General features: G+C 42.2%; 1 protein-coding gene across 5 annotated transcripts in view; it reads right to left on the bottom strand.

Annotated features, from left to right (window-relative positions):
- prdm16 (PR domain containing 16) overlaps window positions 1-26,955 on the bottom strand; it is a 180,118-nt gene that overhangs the window by 70,285 nt on the left and 82,878 nt on the right. For all 5 annotated transcript variants that reach the window (XM_035159791.2, XM_047340396.1, XM_047340398.1 and 2 more), the window contains exon 3: window positions 14,417-14,464. In XM_035159791.2, coding sequence (XP_035015682.1) covers window positions 14,417-14,464 — 48 coding nt within the window. The remainder of the gene's footprint in view (window positions 1-14,416; window positions 14,465-26,955) is intronic.

The following is a 26,955-nucleotide window of genomic DNA, read 5'->3' as shown; positions in this document are numbered from 1 at the left end:
ATTATTACCAGTATAGACCAAACTCTTCAAACATGGGGTTAGGTATGTCAAGAACATAATGCAAACTTTATCTATGTTCTTACTTTGTAATTGAAAGTTGCTTATAAACATACATTGAAATTCAGCAATTTCACAAGATGTTCATATAAGTGGGATACAATTACAACTATTTCGCTGTTTTTCCTCTATCTGTGTGTGTGTGTGTGTGTGTGTGTGTGTGTGTGTGTGTGTGTGTGTGTGTGTGTGTGTGTGTGTGAGTGTGTGGGTGCGTGCGTGTTTGCGTGTACTGGGGGGACACTTTGATAAATGGCCAGTTTATGGTGCTGTCACACTGAGGATGTCTATGGGGAAATACTTCCCCACAAGCGCTAGCGTGTGTGTGTGTGTGTGTGTGTGTCTGTCAATGGGCGTGTTTATGTGTGGTGAGGGGTACAATGCTCTGGTCATCTGATTGCAAGCCTGTGGTCGCTGGCGCATGATTAATCAAACTGATTGGATCGGGCAAATATGGTTTGTGATAGCACAAAAAAAGGAGAGGGTCAGAGAGGGAGAATGGATTACTCCGTTGTGGGAGAAGATGTGTGCGGGGGGGGGGTTTGTTTGTGGACGCGAGGATGTTTGAGAGTGTTTGTTTGCAAAGGTGCAGAGGTGTGTATGAAGGGGACCGGAGTGAGGGTGCTGTGTGTTTGAGGGTCAGGGGTCAAGTAAATGGAACATGAAAGACTAAAAACATAGTGCGCCGCTGCTGACACAGCCACAACCCTGTTAATATCTCACACGGGCTACGCACTTACTTTGGGAACAGACATTTTCTCTCTCTCTTTCACACACGCACACACGCACAAACACACACACACGCACGCACACACACACCTACATACACATGATGTGTCCTAGCGAGGTACACAGCAGCTTTTGTGTAATTGAGCTGTGCAAGTGCAGCTTTGTAATCGCTGACGTGTCTTTACATAGCCTTTGTGCCTGAACAATGGAGTGCCGGGACTAAGTTGTCGCTGGTCACAAGAAAGGAGGACAGGGGAGAGGGAGACAGAGAGAGAGAGAGAAAGGGAGAAAGAAAGTGAGAGAGAGAGGAAGTAAGAGAAGGAGAGAAGAAAGAGAAGGAGAGGGAGAGAGAGAGAGAGAGAGAGAAAGAGAGAGGATGGGTGTAAAAAAAAAAAAGCAAGCAAGCAGCTCAGCCTGCATATATGGGTGCCACCTGGCCTTAGATCAATGCACTGACACAAAGGTCATTTTTAATATGCTTTGATCTGTCACCCCAGCTGGGTCGTGTGTGCGTGTGCGTGTGTTCAGCGGGGGGGTGTTTGGGTGTGCTCTATCAAGCACGTCTTGTTTTCGGACGCCAGACACGGTGCGTGAACTATCAAATTGTCCCTTTAATAGCCCCATTCTTCTTCACTCATTATTTCTCTAACTGGCTCTCTAGAGATGTGGACAAGGAGACAGAGATGGACTGACAGTCTGAAAAAGCAGCGACATGGGAGCGTTTTTTCTGTAGTTATTAATTAGAGATTAAGTCTGGTCATTTATGGACTATTTCTATGCACGTATGCATATAAAATGATTATTTTGTCTTTTGGGTTATGACATCTATTCTTCGTCTTCGACCAACAAACAGCTCTCATGACAATAAGCATCCTTCCTCATTTTTGTCCTTTTCCATGTTTACACAAACACAAAACTATTAATCAAGGTCAATCTTACATCTTTCAACCTCTCATTCTTCTCCCCTTGTGCCACAGCACCCTTGTCAATCATGTGCCATATGTGAGAAAAACAACTCCTAATTGTGAGGAAGAGGCGGAGGCACATACGAATATACTTGGCTGCACCCAATCAGCAAGACATTAAGATAATAATATACATTCCCCGTCTTTCTTTACTCCTCACTTTCTTTCAATTTCTTGTCTTTTCCTCTCTGTCTCTTTCCTCCCTTTTCTCTCTTTGAATCCGTTCCACCCTCTAACCCTGTGGGCAGGTGCTACTGTAATTAGCCGTTATTTGACTATCAAAAGTCAGGGAGTTGATTAAATGGCCACGAAGCGGCGCGCAGAGCACTTTCCTTCTGAGCCCAGCCCCATAATTTCAAAAGCTTCTTGCAACCTGCTGAGGGCCTTTCAGGTCTGTGAGACGCCGCTTCCGACCGCTGGTAAGAGCCTGTTGCCGGCGGTAATCAAAACTGATAATCTTACAGGAGAGAAAGGGGGTGGTGGTGGGCGGGTTAGAGGAGAAAAAAAGAGAGCGAAAGAAAGAAATGCTCGGGGGCTTTCGTGAGGTTGGAGCTCAAACAGAGAGCCTTCCATTAGAAATGTGTTGTGGCTCTGAGGGGGCCGGTGGCCAGCAAGCGGCGAAAAATGCTGCCTTCTGAAGGCAAGTGAATGGCATCTCTTTAGTGAATAGGAGCGGTAATAATGGGCACCCCTGCCTGTTACCCCTAAGTCCATTTTATTGCTAATTCATTTACCTATTTCAGACGTACTTGACAGGAGTCACCTGCTATGAAGTCATGTTTGTCAGGCAGGTATGCCCATTAGCTGGGGATCTTAAATCAGCCTCACAATGGCATCGGTAGGGGAGTAAGAACGGCCGGCTTTGTTGTTAGCAGATAACACCACACCACAGTCATCCTGACCAACATGGAAAATCTTTTCTGCGGCAAAAATAATTAGACTCCATCCCCGGAGTGATTCTTAATTAATGCATTTTTTTTCATTGTAAGTGGATTTTTAAGCCGGGCTGATCTGCTTTTGTGCTCTGTTGTGAAAATCCTGTACACTCAGAAAAAAAAAAGGAAAAATACATCTGACCTCGTGCATTAAGGAAAAACAGCTTATTGAAAATGAGTTATGAAAACATGCAATAATCTCTTTCTGTGTGAAGTTAATTCCATCTTTTGAACCCGGAGAACTAATTTAGAATTTGCTACAGTTTCCATTGCGTTTCTGTATTTTCATGGCAGGGTCCGTTTTCACTGAGCAAAGCCATTAATATCCAAATATAATATCTGACTAGATATAGTTTATATTAGAATAAATCATGTGATGTAAATGCTGTTCAATTCCCCAAGGAGAATAAATAATCACTTTGACTCCCTGGTTAATGTTGTGGATAATTCTCTTCAGGGAAACACTTTCTATGATAATATCCACATATGAGCATCTCGAGCTGAAATGTCAAAGCTGAGATTAGAGCAATCTTGACTCCCAGTGTACGGTGTATTCCCACGGAGTGTATAGAGATGAAATGGACTGTGGTATTAACGTAGCCAAGTGAAGAAGCACAACAAAATATATGTTAAACTGATTTGATTGGAACTTGGAACTAGATATGACATATTCGCTGAAACTCTATTGGTTGAAATGATAATCACCCCTTGAAAAGAAAAGAGCTGTAATTACATTTAAATGGAGCCTTATTAAGACATATGCATATTGTCTTTGACGGTATGCAGGGCTACGGGCATCGTGAGGGTTTGTATCAGGTCACTCTCTCTGGCCGCGGCTCCCATCACATTCAATGTTGTTAGCTGAATAAAAGGATTATCCACCATGAATTAGTACGGAGACACAGAAACCCGTCTCTTGGGAGGATGCTGCCTCTCTCTCCCCCTCGCTCTCTCTCTCTGTGCGAGTGTGTGATCCCCTCTCATTGCCTCTCTCTCCTGGGATCCCCCACTCGGCCTAATCATTGTTTCTCTAACAGATAATTCTCCATGTCCTCACACGTGTCTGTGTGCGTGTGTTTGTGTATGTGTTAATTAGCACCGAGTGTGCTCTTCCTTGTAATCACGTAATTAGGGGTGACGGCCCCGATGCTTGTTTACTCAATTAGCCATCCTCTTTAATTATCTAATTCACGGCGAGTCAACTGTCCTTGTTAGTAGGCTCAGTGAAAGTGTCATATGCTGATGTAGCTGTAACGTGTGCATGCACTTTCACCAGAGAGAGAATTATTAAGATGGGTAATAAATAAAAAAAAGTATAAGGTAGAGCGATGTAAAATATACTGCGTGTCTTTCCTTTTCAGGCAACTCTCGCACTTGCACCTGCAAACACACACACTTCACATGCGTTATCAGACACTAGGCCACGCTCATGGACTTCATGTGAGTGCCGAGCCACATGCCTCAGATTACTGTCGCTCTGATTCCCCGAGATTTAGTCATTAATGATAAAATCGACGTCAAAAAAAAAAAGAGAAAGAAAGTGAAGTCTCATGGTGAGCATGATTGATGGCTGCTTTAAATGGAGGCGTCCAGGGCCGGCTCTATTGTTTCTCCCGACCAGCATCGCCACCTACTCCACCACCTCCGCCCCCGCCTCCTTCATGTGGATTAAGGCCTGCCGTTTATTTAACAGTTCATTTGAGCAAAGGGGCGACCAAGGTGAAGGCGGTGGGGGGTGAGGGGGGCTGTGTGTTGGCAGGGTGTCTGTGCTGTACCGTGGCGGGACGTCCCCTGCGGGACAGTGCCAGGCTGCGCTGTGGGGAGACGAGACAGGGCCTCCCCAGTGGACTAATGCCCTGTAATGAAGATTAAGACTCAGTCAAAGACCATACTGTTCAGCTGAGATCGGAGGGAAGGAGCGAGGGACGGTAGGAGGGGCAGAGGAAAGGAAATGAGGATAAGGGACAAAGTAGGGAGAGAGAGGAGAGAGAACCAGCTTGTCAGAGCGTGTTTGAGGATGGATTATCCTTATTTTCAGCAGGTACAGATACAGTCATCTGCAGCAAAACAAAAAAACCCTTATAGAAAAATCCGGTGAAACAAAAACTACAATAAAAAACATCAAAAACAGCCACAAAGTGGAAACAACAAAAAGGAAAAAAACATTTTTGTCAAATTAATTTAAACCCTGTTTCAAATTCCTCTGACTGAGCTGGGATCATAAAATTAATATATACAGGAAACTGACCAACACACACTGTGGCAGTTGAAAAGTAAAACTACTCCTTAATTAAGGATCAGTTATTACCTATTAAAGATGTTGCAGCTCAAGCGCTTCTTGCCTGCGCATCTAACAGTGAGCATTCTTGATAAAATAATCAATAATCAATGCTGATTTACCTCTGGGTTTCTCTCTAAGACCTCCTGGGGAATATATGTTTCTTTAATGCCAGTTACTCCACTTTCTTAACCATTGAACTTTATCTGTCTGCCGTCATGGGCTGAGGTGAAATGCACTAAGTCGGCCATGAAACTATACCACACAAAATATTTTTGTAAAACCCAAACAAACAGACGTGAGACCACAGAGTTGCAGAATAATTCTCACTCTTCTCATTTTGGGTAAACACTTGAATGTAATTCATTCATTCACCAATGGAACTTTGAATAGTTTGTTTACAATCACCTATTTTTTATTTTGTGAAATGATCATTTCTTCGCTTCACTTTATTGTGTATTTTTTTCACTGACTGCAAATTTTTCTTTTTGTGATTCTCTTTATCTTCTACACCCTGATCTAAAAATCTTTTTCAGATATAGACGATTAACAAAACTGTAAATTTTCTGGCCTATCTGAGACATGAAAGCATGGATGTACACATGTGCCTTTGTGTGTGTGTGTGTGTGTGTGTGATTCTAAGTATGAAGACAGTTAACCAGAGCAGCCTCAACACACGGCACACTTCACTTACCACTCTGTGGTTAAAAGCTCCCCAAAGACCTGTTACACCCAGACACACTCCTTCTGTCTCCCGCCATCCCCTCATCCCTTACTTCTATCTCTCCCTGAGTTCCCTCCTTATTCTACTTTTTTCTTTTGTTTTTCCTGGAATCATTTTCAAATGTTTTTTCTATACCTAAAATATTCAACGGGGGCAGAGCGCTATGCGGACCCACAGATAGATGGACGGATGGACGGATGGGTAGGTGGGTGGGTGAGTGAAGAGAGGGGGATCTTTTTTCACATGACCTTGTGTTAGCAGGGCCAGCCCCTCTCCCCCCACTCTCTCTTCCCCAGACGGGCTGTGTCTGTGACTGGACTGGCAGTTCTTGCCCCTCTTGGGCATTCTGGCATTCCTTCGTGTCATGCCCCCCCATCCCCCTGCCTCCGGCTGTCTCTTGCCCTCTAAGGGTTTCCATCTTTACTGACGCTCACTCTCTTCCTTTAACTCCATTTTTTTTCTTCAGAGACTGTGCGGTGTCAACACGTTGCCCTATCTTGTTTCTCTTGTTTTTCCTTTCCTATTTTCGATTTGTCTGTTGAATCCTGACAGCTCATAAGGCAAAGATATCTTCTGAGACATTCTGAGTTGGTTCAAATGTAAAGATTTAAAGATAACTCAGACGTGTACATCGTGAGAGAGCACTTTTCAAACACAAAAGAAATGCTCCCCCTTGTGATACAGAGTTTCAAATGCAGCCGGCCGTTCTCACACACAGATGAACCTTTATCTCCCTCGTCTGACACGTAAAAACAGTTTTTTGACGAGAGGGACCACACAACTTTGGGTCGTCGCCCCCCGGCTTTCAGGTCTCCGTGGCAACGCAATGCGGGTCGTCATGTTATTATCACCAGTGCTTGACCAGCCAGCCCTCTGCATTCACTCTGTCTGCATTAATGGACTCGCTGCTTCCTTGACAGACCAATGTGTGTATTCAAGTGTGTGTTTTAGTGTCTATTTTGAAGTGTTTAAGCGCCAAATGGCCTTAAAAGCACAGAGAGATGAAAGTAATCCCCCAGAGTGAGGATATTTTACCGATGACTGATGAGGCCATGAGCTGTCGAGAGCCTGGTGTTTTGAAAAGAACTGTTGCTGCTCTCAAATGATCATATTTCTTTATTCAAGTAACACAAATCAAGAGATTATATGAGACTCACTATCTGTTTATTATTAGGTGTTCACTTGTGGCCACAGTAGTCTAACTAGGCAAAGGAGTAAATCAGATGTCATATTATATGGAGCAAAATATGTCTTGATGAAAGGTCGGTTGTAGGGGCAGTATTTCAGGAGATCCTCTTCTGGGTCTTATTAGAGTACATAGGGACAAACCACCTATATGAGCGTTTAGCTTAGAGGACTTGCTGAATTATGTTTGGGTAAGTATAAGAATAAAAGAAAAAATATCCCTGTTCGGATTTTTTTAAGATTTCAGGAGATATTAGTATGTTTTATTTTTCCAGTGTCCCCCATCACCTCGACAGCCATTTCATTTAGTCATTTGGCAGTATGAGGAAAAGTGTGTTTTCTGCACTCTATGCAAGTATGCATTCAAGTTCAAGTTACAACAGAGGCTGATGAATTACACACACTGTTGATTGTGGTATATTTAGGCTGTACTATTTGTGTGGATTATGGATTTGATGGCTGAATGCAATCAAACCCTGGTGATTCCTGGTCCAACTCCAACACCTATGCAAGTAACTTCTTCTGGGCCACAGTATGACAAATTAATCATAAGGACAATGATAAAAGTTGTATCACTCAAAAACTAAATTAAACCCATAGGTGTTTCAGAGGGGGGTTTGTTTCTGCAGAAATGTAGTGAAAAGGATTATGATAAGAAGGCAACACAATGTGCACATGAGTATTAAATACAAATTTGTTAACTTGAGTGTGCGTCTCTGTGTGTGTGTGTGTGTGTGTCCATGTGAGGAGACTTATATGACAGACCCTGCAACTGTCAGACTATCGCCCTCCTCCTTTTGTTGGGTGACCCCAGAGAATGTGGTGGGAATGGCCACTGGGAGAGAGATTATGGAGAGACAAAGACTGCGAGAGAGGGAACGAGAGAAGGAAGGAAAGAGTGAAGGGCAGAAGAAAAGAAAGAGAGAGAGGGAGACAGAGAGGGAGAGAGAGAGAGACGGGTCAGCGAGCCAGCTGATGTGAGAGTGCCTCCGATCACCTCGTGCTTCTCCTTCGCCCCCTCACTCTGTCCCTCTCTATCTGTTCTACTCGTTCTTTCTTTCATTCCCACTTGAATTCCTCTCCCAGCGCTTCACTCCAATGTGACGTCAGGTTTTGATCTGCGATAACAACAGAGATGCGTCAGTCAAGGCCCACACAAACACACTGGACACACACACACACACACATACGCACAAGTTAAAAGTTCCACTGCAAGTTAAAAGTGAAAAAACTCAGCGAGCACAGACACACACACACACACACACACACACACACACATAGTGACACACAGCAGTGGCCTTTGAGTGAATGCTCCTCACAGGGCATAATGACAGCATTCTGCAGCAACCATAGCTAGGACAGTTCCCACAGACAAGACAGGCAGAGAGAGAAAGAGCATTTCATTCTGTTTTCACCTCTCCTCCTACTCCCCACCTCCTCCCCAACAACCCTGACTTTGTCTGAACCATGAAACCTTCCACAGATCAAAGCTATGGCTACTATAATATGGGCATGTGAATCTGCAATTTGTGATTATGGACACAAATTATCTTTTGATAAAAATTGTGATGAAAAAGTTTGCTGAAAATTGTTAAAATTGTGGGAAAATATATAAATAATAAAATGTGAATTATTTGATTGATATTTATATTATTTAAATAAATAGAATTGATTTCAAGGTTTTCTTGCTGACAGTTCTGGACTTGCACCTCAGTACATTTCATATCTTTTGACACCGTGAGTGTGTCTGGTCGTAACCTGAGGTCCTCAGTGAAGGCCCTGCTCACCATTCCACAGTCGTGGCTGAGTACCAGAGGTGACAGGGTCTACTCTGTCAGAGCTCCCACTCTGTGGAGATCTGAGGAGATCCGTCTGGCAAACTCCTTATCCTCTTTTAGAGACACAGTTTGTTAGGTGTCCTTTCTACTAGTTCTGGTCAGTTTTCTTATATTGTTTATACTATTTTCACATCTGTAACATTCTTCATTTTATATTTGTGCTCTAATGCTGTGTGACCATTAAACTGATTTTAATTATTCCCTATTGTTTGCTTGATTTTTAATTTTCAACTTGTAAAGCACCTAACTGTATTTTGAAAGGTGCTATATAGGTAAAGATAATATTATTGTTATAATTACTATTATCATTATTATTATTGCTTCCAGCTCCATTTTCTAGCTATGAGTAAGTGCTGTGGACAAATCTAGAGCATTCAAAATACAGATGAGTAGCAGAGAAGTTGATGATGTTGTGAGAAAGTTTGTCACCAGTGATATCCAACAATCCTCTGCAAACAACCAAGCTACAACCTTTCCTGACACTTTCTCAATATGCTTGACATTTGGTGGAGCGCTCCTTCAGTACATTTCCAACGTAAACGTCCGTCCTTACACACAGGACGATGTCAGGTGGTAAGAGGTATGCATGAAAGATTATCCTGCCTCAGAATCCAAACATTCCCCAACATACATGATTTTGACCATGTGAGCTCAATCTCTGCATATTTGTCTGTCTGCAAAGGGACCACTCCCCGAGTCTCTGCTACCTCCCAGAAAAACATGGGCTGGAGGATCTCTGCTGACTGCTTCCAGTTTCAAACCACTTTGGTCATCACTTTTTCCCCCCCTCATTGAACCTGACACAGTGCAGGACTTGGTGGTGTATATTTTGAAGGGGGATGGGGATGAAGGTGGTGACGGTGGTGATGCTGGGTGGGGAGCAGGTTTCGGACTTATATGAAAACATGTCACTCAGGTCCCATTAAAACATAACCGTGGCCATAAGAAGGAGACCCATATTATCATTAAGATATCTATCTATCTATCTATCTATACATCTATACATCTATCTATACATCTATACATGTATCTATACATCAATCTGTTCATACATCTATCTATACATCCATCCATACGCATCTATTTTCATTGATGATTCATTATTTTATTGTATAAAAGTCTAATGAAACAGACTTTAGCCTACAATATGCTGTATGTTTATGAGAGTGTGTGTGTGTGTGTGTGTGTGTGTGTGTGTGTGTGTGTGTGTGTGTACACATGTGTTCAGGCCATTTCCTGCTCTTTGGGCTCATCACTAAACAGTCAAGTCGTGGCCCTGGGGAACCCATTGCAGAGCCCTGGGCCTTCACACCCCCATACACACAGATAAATACGCACACATGCACAGAGCCACCCCCTATAACCAGGGGGTATTTGTGACGTTCAGCATTATGAAAAATGACTTGCCCCCGTGGCGCACCGGGGTGGCAAATGATTATAATATCCAGATAATCATTTCAAACAAATTATCATAATTATCAATCAATCATGAGGCTATTTAAGCAGAGGGAGGGATGGGGGAGTGCGATGCCATTGGCAGGGGGTAAACTATGGCCCGAAGCTCTGGATCACTTCTGTGACCCATGAGCCTCCCTCTGTCCACATAATAGCCCTCATACATTAAGGGTCATTTAGCTAGCGTATTTAGAGACTCAATTCCCCAGCTTGATACGGGAAAAGGAACATATTCACACACACAATTGCGTGCACGCACACACACACCCATAGAAATCACCATGGCAGCTGACCCCCAGTTGGCTCCTTAGTCTTTCAACATAGAGTGGGAAAAATCTACTTATAGGTCAGAGTTCACAGATGTATACTTATGCATCATGACGCAGCCAGAACAATAACAAGTGCTGGAGTTTGAATAACAGAACAAACGCAAAAGAAAGGAAATGCGTCACTATCAGAAAAAGTATCAGTCCGAAAGAGAAACACGTTAAGAAGCATGTTCACCTTCACCGAGACAAATAAGAGAGGAAGAGTGACAGTGAGGCGAACAGAAGACTTGATCATCTTGAAGAGATATTCCGCTGTATCTTTTCACAGTTAATCCCCTGTGAAAAGCAACATGAACTGATTCCATCTCGGTGGTACTGAGAAGCATATGAACGGGGATTGGGGAGAGAAAAAGAGACAGAGAGGGAGAGAGATAGATAGTAGCCTTCGGGGGAGATGATCGTCTTGGGAAAAAAGCAATCAGTGCTCATTGATTTTCTCTGCTGGTTGAATGGAGGGTGTCTATCTGGAAGCCATTATCTGCCATCTGATCTGCTGGAGTGTTTACACACGTCAGGATGGACAGCAGCCCTCTTCTGAAGATGAGGATTAACACACACACAGACCCACACACGTAAATACACCCACCCACACACACACAGAGCATAGGCTGTCTTCTTTGCCCCTGCGCCCTATCTGGCTATCACGTTTAAATCCAAAAAGAAACACAAGTCCTCCCATACCCTATGAAAACACACACAGAGACTTAAGCACATGTGTTGAGTGTGAATGAGAATATACGTAAGCAGGGCCTAGACAGCTAAACAGACAGGTAGTCCTGTTTTGTATGGCCGGACCAGAACAAACCCAACAATCCCTGATCCTATCACCAATAGCCTCTGATAGAAATCTATAGCTCCAACAACACCATCCTGTCTGCAGAGAGAGAGAGAAAGAGAGAGAGAGAGAGACGAGTGGAGGAGGACGGATGAAGTCAGTGAAGAAAGGATTCAGATAACAAATCCTTTTATTTTCTGTCTGTGTGTGAAGATGCATGTGTATTTATGTGAGCGTGTGTATAAGCCAACGTGGCTTGATCTGAGTCTCAGCAAGGGCAGCATATGAATCTTGGGACACACGCACGCACGCACACGCACACACACACACACACACACACACACACACACACACACACACACACACACACACACACACACACACACACACACACACACACACACACACACACACACACACACACACACACACACACACACACACACAGGGCAGCTGTCAGTAAGAGGGCCGGAGAAGCTTAAATAACATCTTTGCCTCTGTTTTATCCCTCGTCTTAACCCTGATTCCTCTAGTTGCCTCTCTCTGGGCTGTATTTGTGGTGAACCATTTAAATGTGTCAATAAGCAGCAAGGTTAAACGCATTACTTTAATAACTACAATACTGGGATGGAACTTATGAAAACACATTTAAAGTCACTAGATCAAGATTTTTTATTTGGATCTGAACCAAATTTCATACAAATAAATATCAGTCCCCTAATCATGCCTTATTTTTTTCATGTTGCTATTTTCTGTTTATTGTATTTTATTTTCTGACCCATATTGCATTCTTCCATCAAGATTTGTGGTTATCCATTACACAAAGAGTATTATTTTAATTGTGTTCATCTCTGTTGTTCCACATTACTGAAATTGTTTTTTATCTATTTTATATAAAAATATATTTTGTTGAGTTTGATTTAGAGTCTCTTTTCAAAATGGCTCAATGCCCTGTGGTCGCATGTAAAATCTCTCTCTATATAAAATATATGTAACATATACAAACACAAATCGGTTGAGTTTAACTGTAATGTAAAGTGCAGCAACAAATGAGATCTAACAAGACACACAGTCAAGCAAACACACACACACACAGCTTTCAGCGGTGAACTAGTTTATTCACGAGCTACAACTCAATTAACCTTCTACCTTAATCAAGCATAGCGGTGGTAATGACACAGTGGCGGCGGTGGAAGACGTGCATGTCTATGTTTGTGTGAGTGTGTGTGCGCCTGTGCCCTGTGTTTGTGTGTGACTGCACGATGTGGATGAATGAGTCATGTCATAAGGAATGGCTCATGCATAATTTCATTCATATTCATAACAGGCATGTGGTCTGCCACCGCCCGATGAGGGCCCACCGCAACTCACACTCTGCATAATGAGATGTGGCCAGAGTGTGTGTGTGTGTGTGTGTGTGTGTATGTGTGTGTCTGTGTGTGTGTGTATGTTTTGATTTTAGGTTCTGTAGGTAAGTGTACTTTATGTCTTAGTTCTCTCTATGACAACTTCACGCTCCTATCTGTGCATATACAGTACTGTTATGTGCGCATATGCACTTGTGGACATAGAGAAGCCTGTGCGTGCTGAGTGGAGTGCACGGGCCACTCATGTGGAAGGTGGTTAGGTAGTTTATAAAACCATCTAGGTTTTTCCACATTGTATGAACATGTGGGGAACAGGGACCAGCCCCAACCACCTGCGGTCAGCTCTTAAAATAAGCTCATTGACTAATGTAGGATTTCAAATCAACCAAGCAGTCTGTGATTTGCATGCCTGCGTGTTTATAGAGGGTACAGCTACGAGACCCTTGACCTGATATGCAAATGAGGACATTTACGTGATTCTGTTTTTCTAAGGACCAAATTGGTCATAATTGTCAATTACGCCAAAGGGGATTTTAAGTGAATTACGTCTTGTTGAGGTTGTTCATGAGGCGATGTAAACATGTTCAAACCTCTCACACACTGCTTTTATTAAAGGGAGCTGTGTTTCTCATGGTAATGCAGTCCACCATTAGTTCTGCTCCTGATGTTTTGACCATCCTGTCATGTGAGATAAGGCAGAAGTCAAACAGGAACTTGAGAGACAGAGTCCAAATCTCAGCTCTAATATCTTCTGATAACTAAATCCATATTCATTCAAACGTTCAAGGCAGTTTCCATACAATCCCACTCAGATGAGGTAACAAATGCTTTCAGCTGTATTTCATCTACTAACATTAATTTATATTGTATTATATTGTGTATATCTAAGACAAAATCCATTAATAGGCCTTTAGGTGTAGGTATTTGAAAGTAGTAGTATGTTTGAGTATTTCATGGATTGCTTCTTAAAGCTTAAAATGTATTTACTTCACTTCATTTACCACTGTCACAGTTACAGCCGTAGGATTCGTTTTCAACTACCATGATTGACTTGAGCTGGAGCTACGCCTACATGGCTCCGGTCGTTCTACAGACAGAGTCCCCTCTGCAGCAGCCATTGTTCTTTCACGGACGATTAGATGGACATGAACTCTCTTGCCTTCCTGTCTTGACCCGGGCGACACTGGCCGTAAAAACTAACTGCCCAGCCTCCTCAGTAAATTTATCACCTCATAAAGTGGTCAGTGACTGGTCAATGGTACGCATCGGTCACAGTGTGTGTGTGTGAGTGTCAGCGTGAAGAGAGGGTTTCCTGGATTGTAGATCATTGTCTGTTAGTGTTTCTTGAAGAGCAAACGTAGAAGTTGAAGAAAGACTTTTTATTTTTTAACCAGTGTAGAAACTAAAATTCAGCTCTTCCAATGAAGCTTTTACAGGGAGCTCAGCAAACTGTATACAAATTAATATTCTTGTGTATTAATGTAGCAGTAAATAAAAGTGTGGGTGTCAGATGAGCCTCAGACATTTGAATGCATTTTATTCACCAGAATGGAAGAACTCCTCTGCAACTGCATGTGTAAAGACATTGACAGTGTACAGCATGTGCATAGGCAGAGCCAGAAGGTTTGAGGAGAAACTGTTTGTTCCACAAATTCAGACACAAAAAATGTATCTAGAAATTTGTGCTTGCTACAAATTCCAAATTCCCAGCGTAGATGTCACACAGAAGAAAGAGACACAGAGAGAGAGAGAGATTGGTACACACAGATGTAACTGTCTTACCTTTTTCATGCAGCTGTCAGAAGAGGTTTCTTCATGGTCATTCATCATCTGAGGAAAACACACAAAAACATAGCATTTGTTAAAGATTTATGGTATCAAACCCCACATTACTGTTCAAGAATAATCCAGCGAGAACCACAATTGAGAACAAAATCTGTTGAATCATTAAGAGAAAGTGTTGATTCCTGTGCTTCATGGAGCTTCGGCCACGGCTTGTGACCATCGCTTGATGACATGAGCACAGGGTGTTTCACAGTTCATCACACAGAGCCTCTGGGCAACAAACGTAGCCAGAGGGATATAATAATGGTCTGAGAGGTCACAAAAACACACACACGGACGCAAACACAACACTACACACACCCTCTCTGATGAATGAATGCCCCACAGATTTGACATTAATTCTCCGCTTCAGCGTTGCAGGAAATTTTCGCTGAGACTGTTTCTGTGTGTGTGTCTGTGAGTGTCTGTGTAATTAAGCCTTCAAGCAATATTTACTGGGGGCAGATGGGTGGTAGAATGCTCCCAGTGTCTACCAGAGGAAATGAGGGAAGTGGGGGAATGATGGAGAGATGGGGCTGCAATGAGGGAGCAGTTCACATATAATGGCAACCCAGAGTCTCACTCTGTCCGTCTGTCTCTTTCTCTCCCTCTCTGAAGCCCATTGATGGCAGCCGAGGATCAAAGAAGAGATGCAGACTGTTTTCAGAGCAGTTTTAGGTGTAGTGTGGGGGGGGGATCAGCCCGGTACTTTGCTAAGTTTGAGGCAAATTAGGCCAATAAAACCTTGAGCACTGACACACGGCATATCTGAGCCTCCCTTTTCCTGCTCCCTATCCTCCCCATCTGCCCTTTCACAGAAGGCGTGTTGTTTGGCTGTTGCGACAAGACTGGCCTTTATATTAGAGCTGGCGTAATAAAGTTTGTATTTCCTAAACCAATGTGGCCCACTGTGATTGGGAAAGAGACATTTATCTGCTGTGGAATCTGTGGCTGCTATTCTTTGAAAGCTGGCATACAGCGACTTCTTTTCATGCACCTTTCTATACAAGGCTTCGATTCACAGGAAGTGAATATGAATTGTGGGCATGAGTTTCTGGATGTATGAGCTCACATCCGCCTCCTCACACCTCTGTTAACTCTTGTCCTTGGAACAAACTATGATTTCATTTGGACCCAAATAACCCGACTCAGTTGACTTGGGAGTTAAATTAATGGCCTGACGGAAGTGTGAGACCAGTTTGGTTCTTTCATACGTAAAAAACAGAAAAGTGCTATATAAATACAGACCATGACAATACACGTGTTGGTTCTCCCTTTATTATGATACCTTTGGCATTCTTACAACTTAAATGCACAATATACTTTTCTGCCTCTAGGGGGGGTCTCTTAATTAAGATAAAATAGATGGAATTTTGGCTGCGAAGTAACGTGGGATGATGAGAGTTCTGTCATTGCTTCTTCTGGTTAGGTTTAGCTCAGTGTTACATTTCAGGAGGTGTTCAGCAGGAGCAGAAGAAATCCACCCTCCTCTCCAAAAAGAGGTGGACAAAATGATACGTAAAAATGTTGCCTGAAGGTAGAAAAAAAGTAAATTTTGACGGCTACAACAACAGCGTTATGCACAAAGGGGATATGACACCATTGATATGTGACCTATTGAAACGGATTGTTAATTGGATTCAAGTTATATATTTGTGTGTTTATATGTTCAGCGACCACATCATTCAAACATATAACTGACTACATCATAGCATTAAATGTCCATAAACAGGAAATAAAAACTTCGGACAATTTACAGATGAAAATGGTTGTCAATAGAGTGTGTTCTAGTGAGAATAGGGTGATTGTTTAAATCCTATAAAATTACTGTTCAGTTTCTCCATATAGTTTAATTTATCAATGGATAAGAACTCTGGTCTTTCCTGTGGCCAAAAACAGCCACAGAAGCTTTCTGCAACAGACAAGAGAAGCAGATTAAACAAACTATTTTCTCTTTCTTTATTGGGTTATTTATTCAGTGGGATACACAGTTTAAATCTCTGATGCAACAGAAGGAATTTCACAATAACTATTTAACAGAAGGAGAGATAAATTAAGTTACTGTGTCTAGACTATAGGTAAAATGTGCTTGTGAACTTTATACGTGGCGACAAAGTAGAAAGAGCTGAAAAGAGAGAGAGCGAGAGAGAGAGAGAGAGAGAGAGAGAGAGAGAGAGAGAGAGAGAGAGAGAGCACACTTCCCCTTTCTTGTAATGCACAAGACCAGCTGCAACAGTTTACAAAACCAACAGCTTGGCTGGGTCGTCTAAAATGCTACCAGGCGTTCAACAAGTATAAGACAATTTCTGGACTTTCCCCCTGCTCTGTTCAGCTACATGCCAAGTGTAAATATGTGTATGTATCAAATTGTGCAAGAGTAACCTAAAACTGTAGAAGACATGCAAGCAGACATGAGTGGTTTTACTGATTCCTTAATGTCTTTCAGCCTCAGGTGGGGGGTCGAGACTGTGTGGGCTTTTTATCGTCCAAACATCAGCTCTGGGTCTAGAAACACTGAGCTGACTGTCGGGAAAAATGCTAATTGTAAAACATCTTGGCTTTGAATTCTAAATTGTTTAAACGTGGTCCAATAAACTTTTTTTTGTTAAAAGTAGAATTTAAAGATTGGTGGTTGACCAGGGTTTCCATTGGGTGAGACACAGGGGCATGAGCAATGATGACAATAACTAACACAAAGACAGGTGGAGAAGCTCTTTCAACACTGGCATACTGTATACACACACATACACACACACATACACACACACACAAACAGAAAAGCTTAGCCTTGCAGTAGGACCCCGCCAACCAAATAAATAAGCTATTAATTAGAGAAGGAAAATGTGATTGGCCGCTGACTGGCAGTGCTATGATTTATTGCACGTGTCACCATCATCTCAAAGTGACTTTTCTCTGCGTCGGTGAGACAGGTCCACATAGAGACTGGCCTATTTTGAGAGGGATAGATTTTCCACTACACAGAGAGAGGTAAAATTGTCCATTTGTTCTGTATCTTGCCTGCTGAATGCTGACATGTCAATATGTCTTATGGAAAAGAGAAAACACTGAAGCGAGGGTAATTAGAATTAGAAAGTGCGTGTTAGAGTGTGTCTGGGCACACAGAATTCTCTCTCTGGCCCATATGACCTCAAACATAAACAAATCCAGTTGTGGCTTGATGAAAGAGCAGCCACCTGCAGAATCCTTCCACCAAGAGCTGTCCAGACCCTCATTAGGGGCATGTGTAAAAGTGTGTGTTTGTGTATGTGAGAGTATGTGTGTGTATGTATATCTTGCCATGTCTGTGGTGTGTGCTTTCACACTAGGCCGGAGGGAAAACCCCACCATTATTAGTGTCTCATAGCGCAGCTTTTGTTATTGGACAGAGTCAGGAGTTTTTCAGCCCCACTTTAGCACCATTCGTATTGACATGCCATGATGACCAAGCGGACAAAAGAAAACACGACATGGGGAGAGGCACTCAGTGTGGACTGCCTCATTGTTTTTACAAGACCTGTCACAACCTTAAACACATGACAGAGCAAAATCCCACTCAGTTTATTTCCAGAACTTATTTAATGTCGAAAAAAGACAAGGGGGACCTGTATGTGACCACGAAGAACATGTGGTAGCTTTACATGTACAGCTTAAGTCAAACCATGATAGAATGACCCATACAGTAATCCTCTACTCATACAGCTTACCAATGAGAAGGCTGAGTAAGTAGCCATAGCAACTAGAGAAGGACCTTACAAAGCTTGCTCATCATCATCCTCAGGCGCAAGCAGAAGAAGAGGGCCCCACTTGGAGGTTTGTACCGTAGGAAAATGTTAGCATACTGTTGCCAAAAACAATTCTCCTCAACTCTGGATAATATGAGGCAATATAGCAACACGGCCCAATGGATGGCTGCGGATGTCACAAAGCCACAAGTTTCCAAAAAGAACCATCAGCAAACAAACCTCAGGCCTTTTTGAACCGGAGCCCTGACTGACAACCCATCGGCTGCAAGAGCCACACCAAGAAAACCACAAATTGAAAGTTTTGCTACGCATTTATTGGGAACTTTCGCAGCTTTTTGGCACGTTGACAGGATTTCATTGTGGTGGTAATGCCCTGGATGGGTTATTGATCTTTTTGACACATGGATGAGAGAGAAAGCGGTCTTTCTCTGTGGGTCATGTTGAATAATACACTGCAAAGAAAGTGTATTTGTGTCAAGACAGTGAAAAAGAAGAAAAAAGGATAAAAATGAGAGGGGAAGCTCTGTTTCTCATTGTCGGAGCCTTAAAAATAGGAGCAAACCATTATGTCAAACATGATCTCAACAAATGGATGTGACTCCTTTGACTCCAAGACACTAACAAAGCTGATCGAAACACTTCACAATCAATGAAAGGACACAGCTGCCCAAAAAAGGAAGAAAAAGAAATGGAGATATCAAGTCTCCAGTGTTTTTCTCTGAGGTCTCTTGCTATCATTTCAACTTCCTGATAATGAACCTTTTACACTTTCCTGCCAGAATCTGTTAGAGATTGTTTGACTAAGGATAGACGTCTGATTCAGTCTGCTTGTTAGCATCAAGTCAGATGGTGCCTGGTTGTAATTCCAAGTCCTTTCTCTGGCTTGTCCTTTAAAAGGGTGTAAAATAGGGCTATTTTGGGACTTCCCAGAGATAGGGGCCTTGACAGCTGACCCAAAACAAGAGCAGCACTATGACTTCTTAAAAACATGCCTCAACAATGAGGTTGCTCAAAGAGCTTAAGTAGGCGGTGGGAAGACTAAGGCCGGAGGAGAAGGAAGCAGGGTAGAAATTTGCCCTGCTAAATACCAGGAAGCTGGGCGTCCATCAGATAGAATATATTTGTGATGGTTTTAATAAGCGGAAGACTTGAGGTGCTTTGGCCAAGGCAAACATGAAGGGGAGTGCTGATAGAAAACGTTCTCCCCCTCTCTCTCTTTCTTTGTCTCATAGCTGGTCTAGAAGGTGATTACGAGTATAATCACTGTTTGATTCCTTATCGCTATCTCCACCTCGGTGTGGAGCTTAATGTGAGAAAATTATACAGTTCATTAGTAAAAGCAAAAAATAAACCTGATGCGAAAGGAATGCATGGGATGCCATTGTCTGAGAGAAAAAGGAGAGATCAGATTGGCTTGACACTTATCACACCGCGCTAAAGCTAACACGGTTACCCAACCCTACATCCAGATGGGACTAAACAGGGTGCGGCCTGTGGTGGAACTGAGAACTGTTGGTGAGATAGAGCTTAGCGCACAAAGGTTAGATTTGGAAGGTAAACACTCAGGACCATTGTGCGACTGTGGAAAGTCACGGCCACTTGTCAAATATAAATGGCTGATATTTACAGAACGAGCAATGACCCCGTATGTCCTAAGAGTCTTTGTGTGATTTATGAAGAGAATGACATAGTGACTTATCCTGGCAGAGTTTACATTGACCCCGGACAGGCTTGTCTCATCATTTCAGTTATGATTCACCCGTCTTGTATAGACATGTGTGGTGTCACACATTATATACAAATGAACGGATCAAATATTTGTGTTCGTTGGTTTGACAGTTGAGGCTTTTGAAGTCTTTCCTCTACAAGAAAGTGATGTTACAAGGTGAGGTTTGCACTTAGTCAGCAAACAAACCTTGGGAAAGAAGCTCACTTTTATGAAAGAGTGAGAGGAATGCAGAGGGAGGTGGAGGGAGAAAGAAGGATTCTGCAAATTTATTAAAAGGGTCATATTTTCATGGGGGACTTGTACAGCAATCCATCACCTAATGTCCAAGGTCCCTTATCCTTTTAAGGCCATTGACTCTGAACTTGATATCGACAGAAACATACAGATAAATTATCTGCTTGGCCTCCGCTTTATTGATAAGTCATTTGGGCAGATGATCAGTAATAATCATAAGTGAATAAGGGTGCGCCGATAGATCTTCTGCTAGCAGATGCTGTGACAGCCGCAGGGTTGAGGTCCTATAAATAATGCTACCTTTTGGCCTAAGAGGATTGCCTACACAGCATCAGCAGCTGCTGTGCCATGCCTTTCAAATAATGATATATCACATCCTCCCTCTTCATTTTGATAAAGGTTGCAGTTTATCGATACATGGTAGCAGGAAGAAAAATAATATTGCCTTATTTCTAATGATCTGCTATTCTTCTCATGACACATATTGCCTCGAGGCAAGCAGGGGGTTATGAGAGTAAGATTTAGGGTCTTGACTTGAGGGCATATAGAATGAATCAAAGGTCAGGTCGCGGATACTTTTCATTTCACATATCTCAGTTGAGCAAGATGCCTACACAGCCTATATGCATATATGGATGTTAACATTTATGCGCTACATAAATCTGATATTGGCTTTTCAGCCCAGCAATGTTGCAATATGTTTCATATCTAGATTTCCCCTTGCAAATTGAATTTGTGTATTTAGAAACCTACGCTAGACCACACTGTCTGTCCCTGTGTCGAGTGCCAAGATGAATCTCTTTACAGTTCCTTAAGGTGGATAAAAAAGGATAAGGAAACACAGAGATGGGATCTCTCATCACATCAGGGCCTTTTCTGGACAGCAGCCACAGAGATATTGTTGCAGGATGATGGATAATTGGGGAGTATATCTGATATAATTTATCGTGGGCTGGTTAAGTATATACAAGTTTTGCATATCTCAACATAAACAGTCAGATTTTGGTAGCTTTCCATTAGTACTCTCTCTTGTTCTTCAAATTCAGTATGCATACAGGAAAGACAAGTTGGCTCAAATTTGAAGATCGGACATGGATAGAAGTTTGAGAAGGCTACACGATGATAGAAGATGAGGAGAAAGTTAAATACATTTTGAGAAGGTTATTCTTTGTGAGCACATTTTTATTTGTATCTTTCCATGTTTCTCTTAGTTCATCCTCCTGCAAATCTGCTCTGTGGCTTCCTAGCATTTTTGAATCACATACACATAAGCTCACACATATACAAGGAGCTTGGGCGCTGGCCCAAACATAGAAGTGAAAAGTCTCCAGTGACTTGGAGGCTAAGTGCATGTATATATGGGTTGGTGCCCAGGACAAGCAGGGGCTTTCTTCAGGGCTCTGAGGGTTTATGCCGAGGTCAAGCCCTACACATGATGGTGATGCTTGAGAAGGCCAAAGACACGCAGAGTGATTCGCTGATGAGATTTCTCCAACAGATAAATAAACAAGGCCTGACCGTGGATTTCCTGCTCAGTGGTATGAGTGTGTTTTTGTTTGTGTGCAGCTCGGTACTTTCGAGATGACTTTGACCTGATGCACCAAACCGAGACAAATTGAATACATAGTTTGACAATTAGATATTTACAGTAACAGTAAGAAGTAACACTAATGCAGATTAAATATCAAACGCCTCCAACAGGTAAACTGTACACTGTAAGTATCAACTTAGATCTTTAGCCTGTCTTCAATCTCTAAATGGCCCTTTTGTGCTGGTGTAGCCTCTGTGGAGGGAAGACGTGGAGCTTAGATGTTAGGTCATCAGTGGGACAGAGGTGAATGGAGAAGAGTGTACTGAGGAAAGAGATCATAGTGTTCTTAAGACGATCTTTGTTAAATAGGTAGGTCTGTGTTTTTAGCTGCTTTTACTTCACCCTAACACTTGAACGCATACTTGGGTTCTTATGCTTTATTACCACAACAAACATGTACCTAAAATGGCTAACACACACAGATCACTGCATCTGTTAAACTTGAAGCCATCCCTCCTTTAACTGAAATGGAACCATCCATAATGTTTGTCTTTCCTTTACGTGATTGATTCAGCAGTCAACCTACAATGCTATCCAGCAAGTGAATTGGAAAACTTACTTCAAAAACTTTTTTAAGGTTCAATTCCAAAACCATTACTACTGAATGAAGCTATAAATACCAGCAATAATAATGGCAGTGTAATTGTTCTAATGACGGCTATTAGCATGTGTATTATTTTGAGTATGATGTTGAATAAAAACACAAAAAGCATTTGTGTATAACAAATGGACTGTAACTACTGTGCTGTTTATTCTTGTGATTTGTTTTGGTGGCCAATCAGATTATTTACACGGTGGAAACATATAAAGATCAGAGGAGTAAGGCTAGCTGCTACAGCCAAAAGATACTGTCTGGAGATATGAGCCATAAATGGTTTATTTTACCATGGTGGCCAGTGAGGAACCCAAAGAAAAAAATACAATCTTGAGTTGCATATGCATATAATGGCCCCTTAATCATGGTGGCTGGTTGTCTGCAAATTCTCTTCTTTCAGCAGCCGGCAGCCGGCCGCCGACATGAACGATTTAATAGATTCCCAATAATGGTATAAAAGCTTCTGCATTCTTAACATCCATTTCTAGATCATTTAAAATGATCTACACCTAAACATTCACTTGTAAACTAGAATTACCGCCTCACAGTTGTATGTCTCCGCCAACAAGTTAGGTAGAAATTTCCATCCATGTCTGTCCAGACTCATAATATATGAATTGAAGACTTGGAAGTAATATAATCAAAGGTAATGAGTGCGTTTTCCCCCTTTTGGTCCTGAGGTATAGTATTGAATTATAGCTAGAAAAGTTCTTGCAGAACATTATGATGTCACAGTTAACTTTACCTTCTGGGTATAAAATATCATCACTTAGTCATTTCATCCTGTAAGAAATGTGTGTGAAATGTTGTCACAATTAGCATGTGTCATAATAAGTCTTGCGTTATGGTCAAAAACTTTTTTGTTGTGAGGTCACAATGACTTTGATCTTTGATCCCCAAGATTTGATCAGTTTCTTTGAGAGCAAGTGAACATTTCTGCCAAATTCAATGAAATTCCCTCAAGGCTTCCTAGAATATCATGTTCACATAGAATTAGAAGGATGGGTGGGTGGAGGGTCTGAGAACAAGGCTATTTCCACCATGGAGGCATAAAAAAAGTGTGGCTAAACACACAAATTCGAAGAGAAGCAATACCACAATAACAAACACCAATATCCCAATATTAACCATTATAAAGACAATAGTCTGAATAAGACACTGCAATGTAAACAGTATTTTCTGATTACCTTAACATAAATGAGGTCAGAGTCAGGATAAGCAACAATCACTCAGACTTTAGTTTTTTTTTTACATTGACATACAGTTGTCAATGCATGACCCTAGTTGGATTGTAGACAATTATTAGGATGTAATGTTGACATGAGTCATAATCAGACTATGCTCTGTTACATGTAAACAGGAATATGAATAGAATATGATATTAGCAACTCATAAACATCATGATCGAGATAATGTCTGATGCAGAATGATGTCAGTCGTTGGAATATTGTTGTCCATGTAAACATAGCAATTGAGAAGCAACCCAGCACCTCTCATTGATTCACGCAGTTTGATGTTTGTTATCGTGCAGCAAGCTCTTCTTTTAAACCCTCCGCCTGTCTTTCTGTACAAATGCTCTATTTATCCTTGCTCTCAAGAGATAGCACCATTAATCATCATGAGAGCTGTCTCCAAGTCCACAGGATCAACCCATCACCTCTACAATAAACGTCAAGCTGCCATGATTTATGTAGCTAATGAAAATGATTAGATGGCCACAATGTCCCGGAACATTGTGATCACATGGTTCACAACTGTCCTGTTTACTCAACTTTCGTAAAAAGATCGACACCTTTGTGCCTGAGATTAAAGTAGCACTGGAGGATTAAAAACATCAAGTCAACCACCTCTTGACAATGAAACAGTTGCATCTTTGGAGCCTCAGTCTTGAGTCTTTATGATTTGGCCTTGAAGACTCGTCGAAGGAGATATAATTGAGCGGAGATAATGTAGCGGTCCCACTCCCTCGTACAAAGGCCATTGTCTGATGTTTTTGCCATCAAAACCCGAGATGAGTTGAAGTGTCACTGACTTTGATAATTTCAGGGATAGTCCAAGACTTCAAAAGACTGTGTGGTAATGATGTTGCAAAAGCGATTGTATGATGCTGCCGACTGTCTTGGGACACGGAATGGAAAACCTGCTTATTAGACTGGACTTTGTGGTGCGACGCACTGCCAAGTAGAATTTTAAAGTCTGACTGATACCTCATCATTCCAAAGTCCAACATCTACTGTGACATATAAACCAGGAACTGTATCATCAATATGAAACATCATGATTTTGAGTACTCCATCACAGTTTCAGACCATCACAGATGTCAGACTACCAAATTATCTGCACTTTGTCAAAGACCGAACCTATCTTTAATGTGCAGGTGAATGTGAATTTCTATTCAGTTGACCTTCGGGCTCATCACAAATGAGTTTATTAGCTGGGCCATATAAGGTGAAGGCCCTTTACAACCCTATTAGTGTTAAGCAGAGACTATCTCTGTCACTAAGATTGATGATCTCAGGCTTATCGAGCGCTTCCGTTATCAGCAAAAAACCTTCATCAAGGGATACTAAGTCCCATTTGCACACCTCAGACTTGAGACTCATCAAACCTCATAGGTCTATATCGTTGGCATCATCAGCAGTTAAAACTCTTATCATTATTATCTTCATTGGTGTCAGTGTTACTGGTTGTATTTTTTGATATCGTCACATCCAAAGAAAAACAAAGGTATGATATTTGCAGATAGGATGAGCTCGTGGTCTCTGAACCTTGGTTTATAGCTGTCTGTCTGTCTACTCCACGGGATGATGACAGATGACTTTATTGGGGGAGTTGTATGGTCACAGTTTGGAGCCGGGACTTTCCATTAGTCATCTAACTAGAGCAATCAGCATTGAAAATGTTTGTGAACACTCTTGACCCTTTTTTTCGTTGTTTTTATATTTGCAAAGCCAGAGCGTATGCTATCCTTCGCCCACGCCTTAGTCTATTCTCATAACAAAGTAACAAAAAGGGAAAAAGTAAACTAACAGCATGGAAACAACTGATTTTGGAGTAGTTTTCTCATTAAACTTTTTCTATTTTGGCCCCTGCAGCTGTAATAGATGACTCAGGTAGAGAGTTATTGGCGAAAGGAGGAGGGAGTGTGACGAGTGAGCTTGGTGAGAAGAAACTTATCTGTCCTTGGGCTGTGGGACAGAACACAGTGCCGGCTTTATTCAGCGTCTCGGCCCTGTCGTTAAGGAACGATGACACACTCCTCCAGGCCCACATTAATCTTTAACAGTGTGATTTCTAAAATAACACCAGTGTTTTCCCTAAGGCACGTGGGGAAGGGAAGGCCCCGTTCAGTTCTGCCGAGCTCTGTCAAGGATTTTTTTTTCCCCTTTTCCCCACACTGTTAGCATTGGAAAGCAGAGGATGGGGGAATGGGTTAGTTTGAAGAGTTTGAATAAAGAGAAAAGGAAAGACACATAGTACGTGGAGCATAGAGTGGAGCTGGAGCAGGTTCGATTCAACTTAACCAGATGTCAAAAGCCCTTGACCTGACTTACTGACCCTGACAGTGGCAGCTCCAGTGGCTCACTCGCGCCACGCATTAGTGTTGTTAACAGTTTTATCACAGGGCTGCCCTGGGCAAGATAAAGACTGTGGCCGCTGATGGGCCTTAAGTGAATGAGGGACTGGCTGCAGACACAAAGACAGAGAGGGGAGTGACAGTCAGTCTGTCTCTGGTTAATGACAGTGGAGAGATAGAAGCTGAAACAACAACATTTTGTGGGCAACTGTGTGTGTTTAAGAGCGAGCTGGAAAATGGAGCATGGGAGAAACAGGACAGTGTTGCTAATGTTGTTTGGGTTTTGGGAGCCAGACAGGAATTATTTCTCTATCCCTATCAGGACCGAGACCACTTGCTAGTGACCATTACACAGCATGATAGTGCTGCAGCTTTGAGGTTTCCCATCAGAATATACAAGGGGCCACAAAAGGTCAAAAAGTCTATTCAGACAGATATCAAAAGCATAAACCACGAGCTTAGGAACCCAACGGATTCAGGTGAACATCTTGTCTCGTAAAATGGCATCTTTCTCCCCTTAACCCTCTGTTTTCACCCCCTCATGTTTCACAGATTTTCTTTCACTTCAGCAGACACAAGTGTGATAGGACTGCTCGCTTTATAAGACTGTTTCTTCTGAGGCTGTTAAGCTGTCGGATAGACTTATCCTTTTTGTAGCATTCTACAACTTCCATGTGCGTTTCATTTCTCAGCTCCTCCCTCCGTCCCCCGTCTCCTTTCCGCTGAGTGCTCCACGCAGTGTACAGAAGGTCGAGCCAAGGCTAACATGTATCTATAATGTGTTCATCTCAGGCAGCCCCCTGAGGAGTGGAGTGCTGCTCTGGCTCGTTGGCACAGTGGACAATGTGGGTGTTGTGTGGAGGAGCTGGCTGGCTATCCACTCACAGACGAGTCAATCTGGGGCCACTGCTGAACTGCTGCCTGTCCTGCCGCTCTAGTGCCTCAATGAGACCCCTCTTCACCGATTTTTTTTTCAACATGCTTACCTAATTTGTTTTAATTTATAAAAAATGTCTTCTTCTTCTACT

The sequence above is a fragment of the Hippoglossus stenolepis genome, chromosome 6 (assembly GCF_022539355.2).
Source record: "Hippoglossus stenolepis isolate QCI-W04-F060 chromosome 6, HSTE1.2, whole genome shotgun sequence".
Lineage (NCBI taxonomy): Eukaryota > Metazoa > Chordata > Actinopteri > Pleuronectiformes > Pleuronectidae > Hippoglossus > Hippoglossus stenolepis.
The sequence above is the reverse complement of the archived record's forward strand: the minus strand, read 5'-3'. Positions and strand labels throughout refer to the sequence as shown.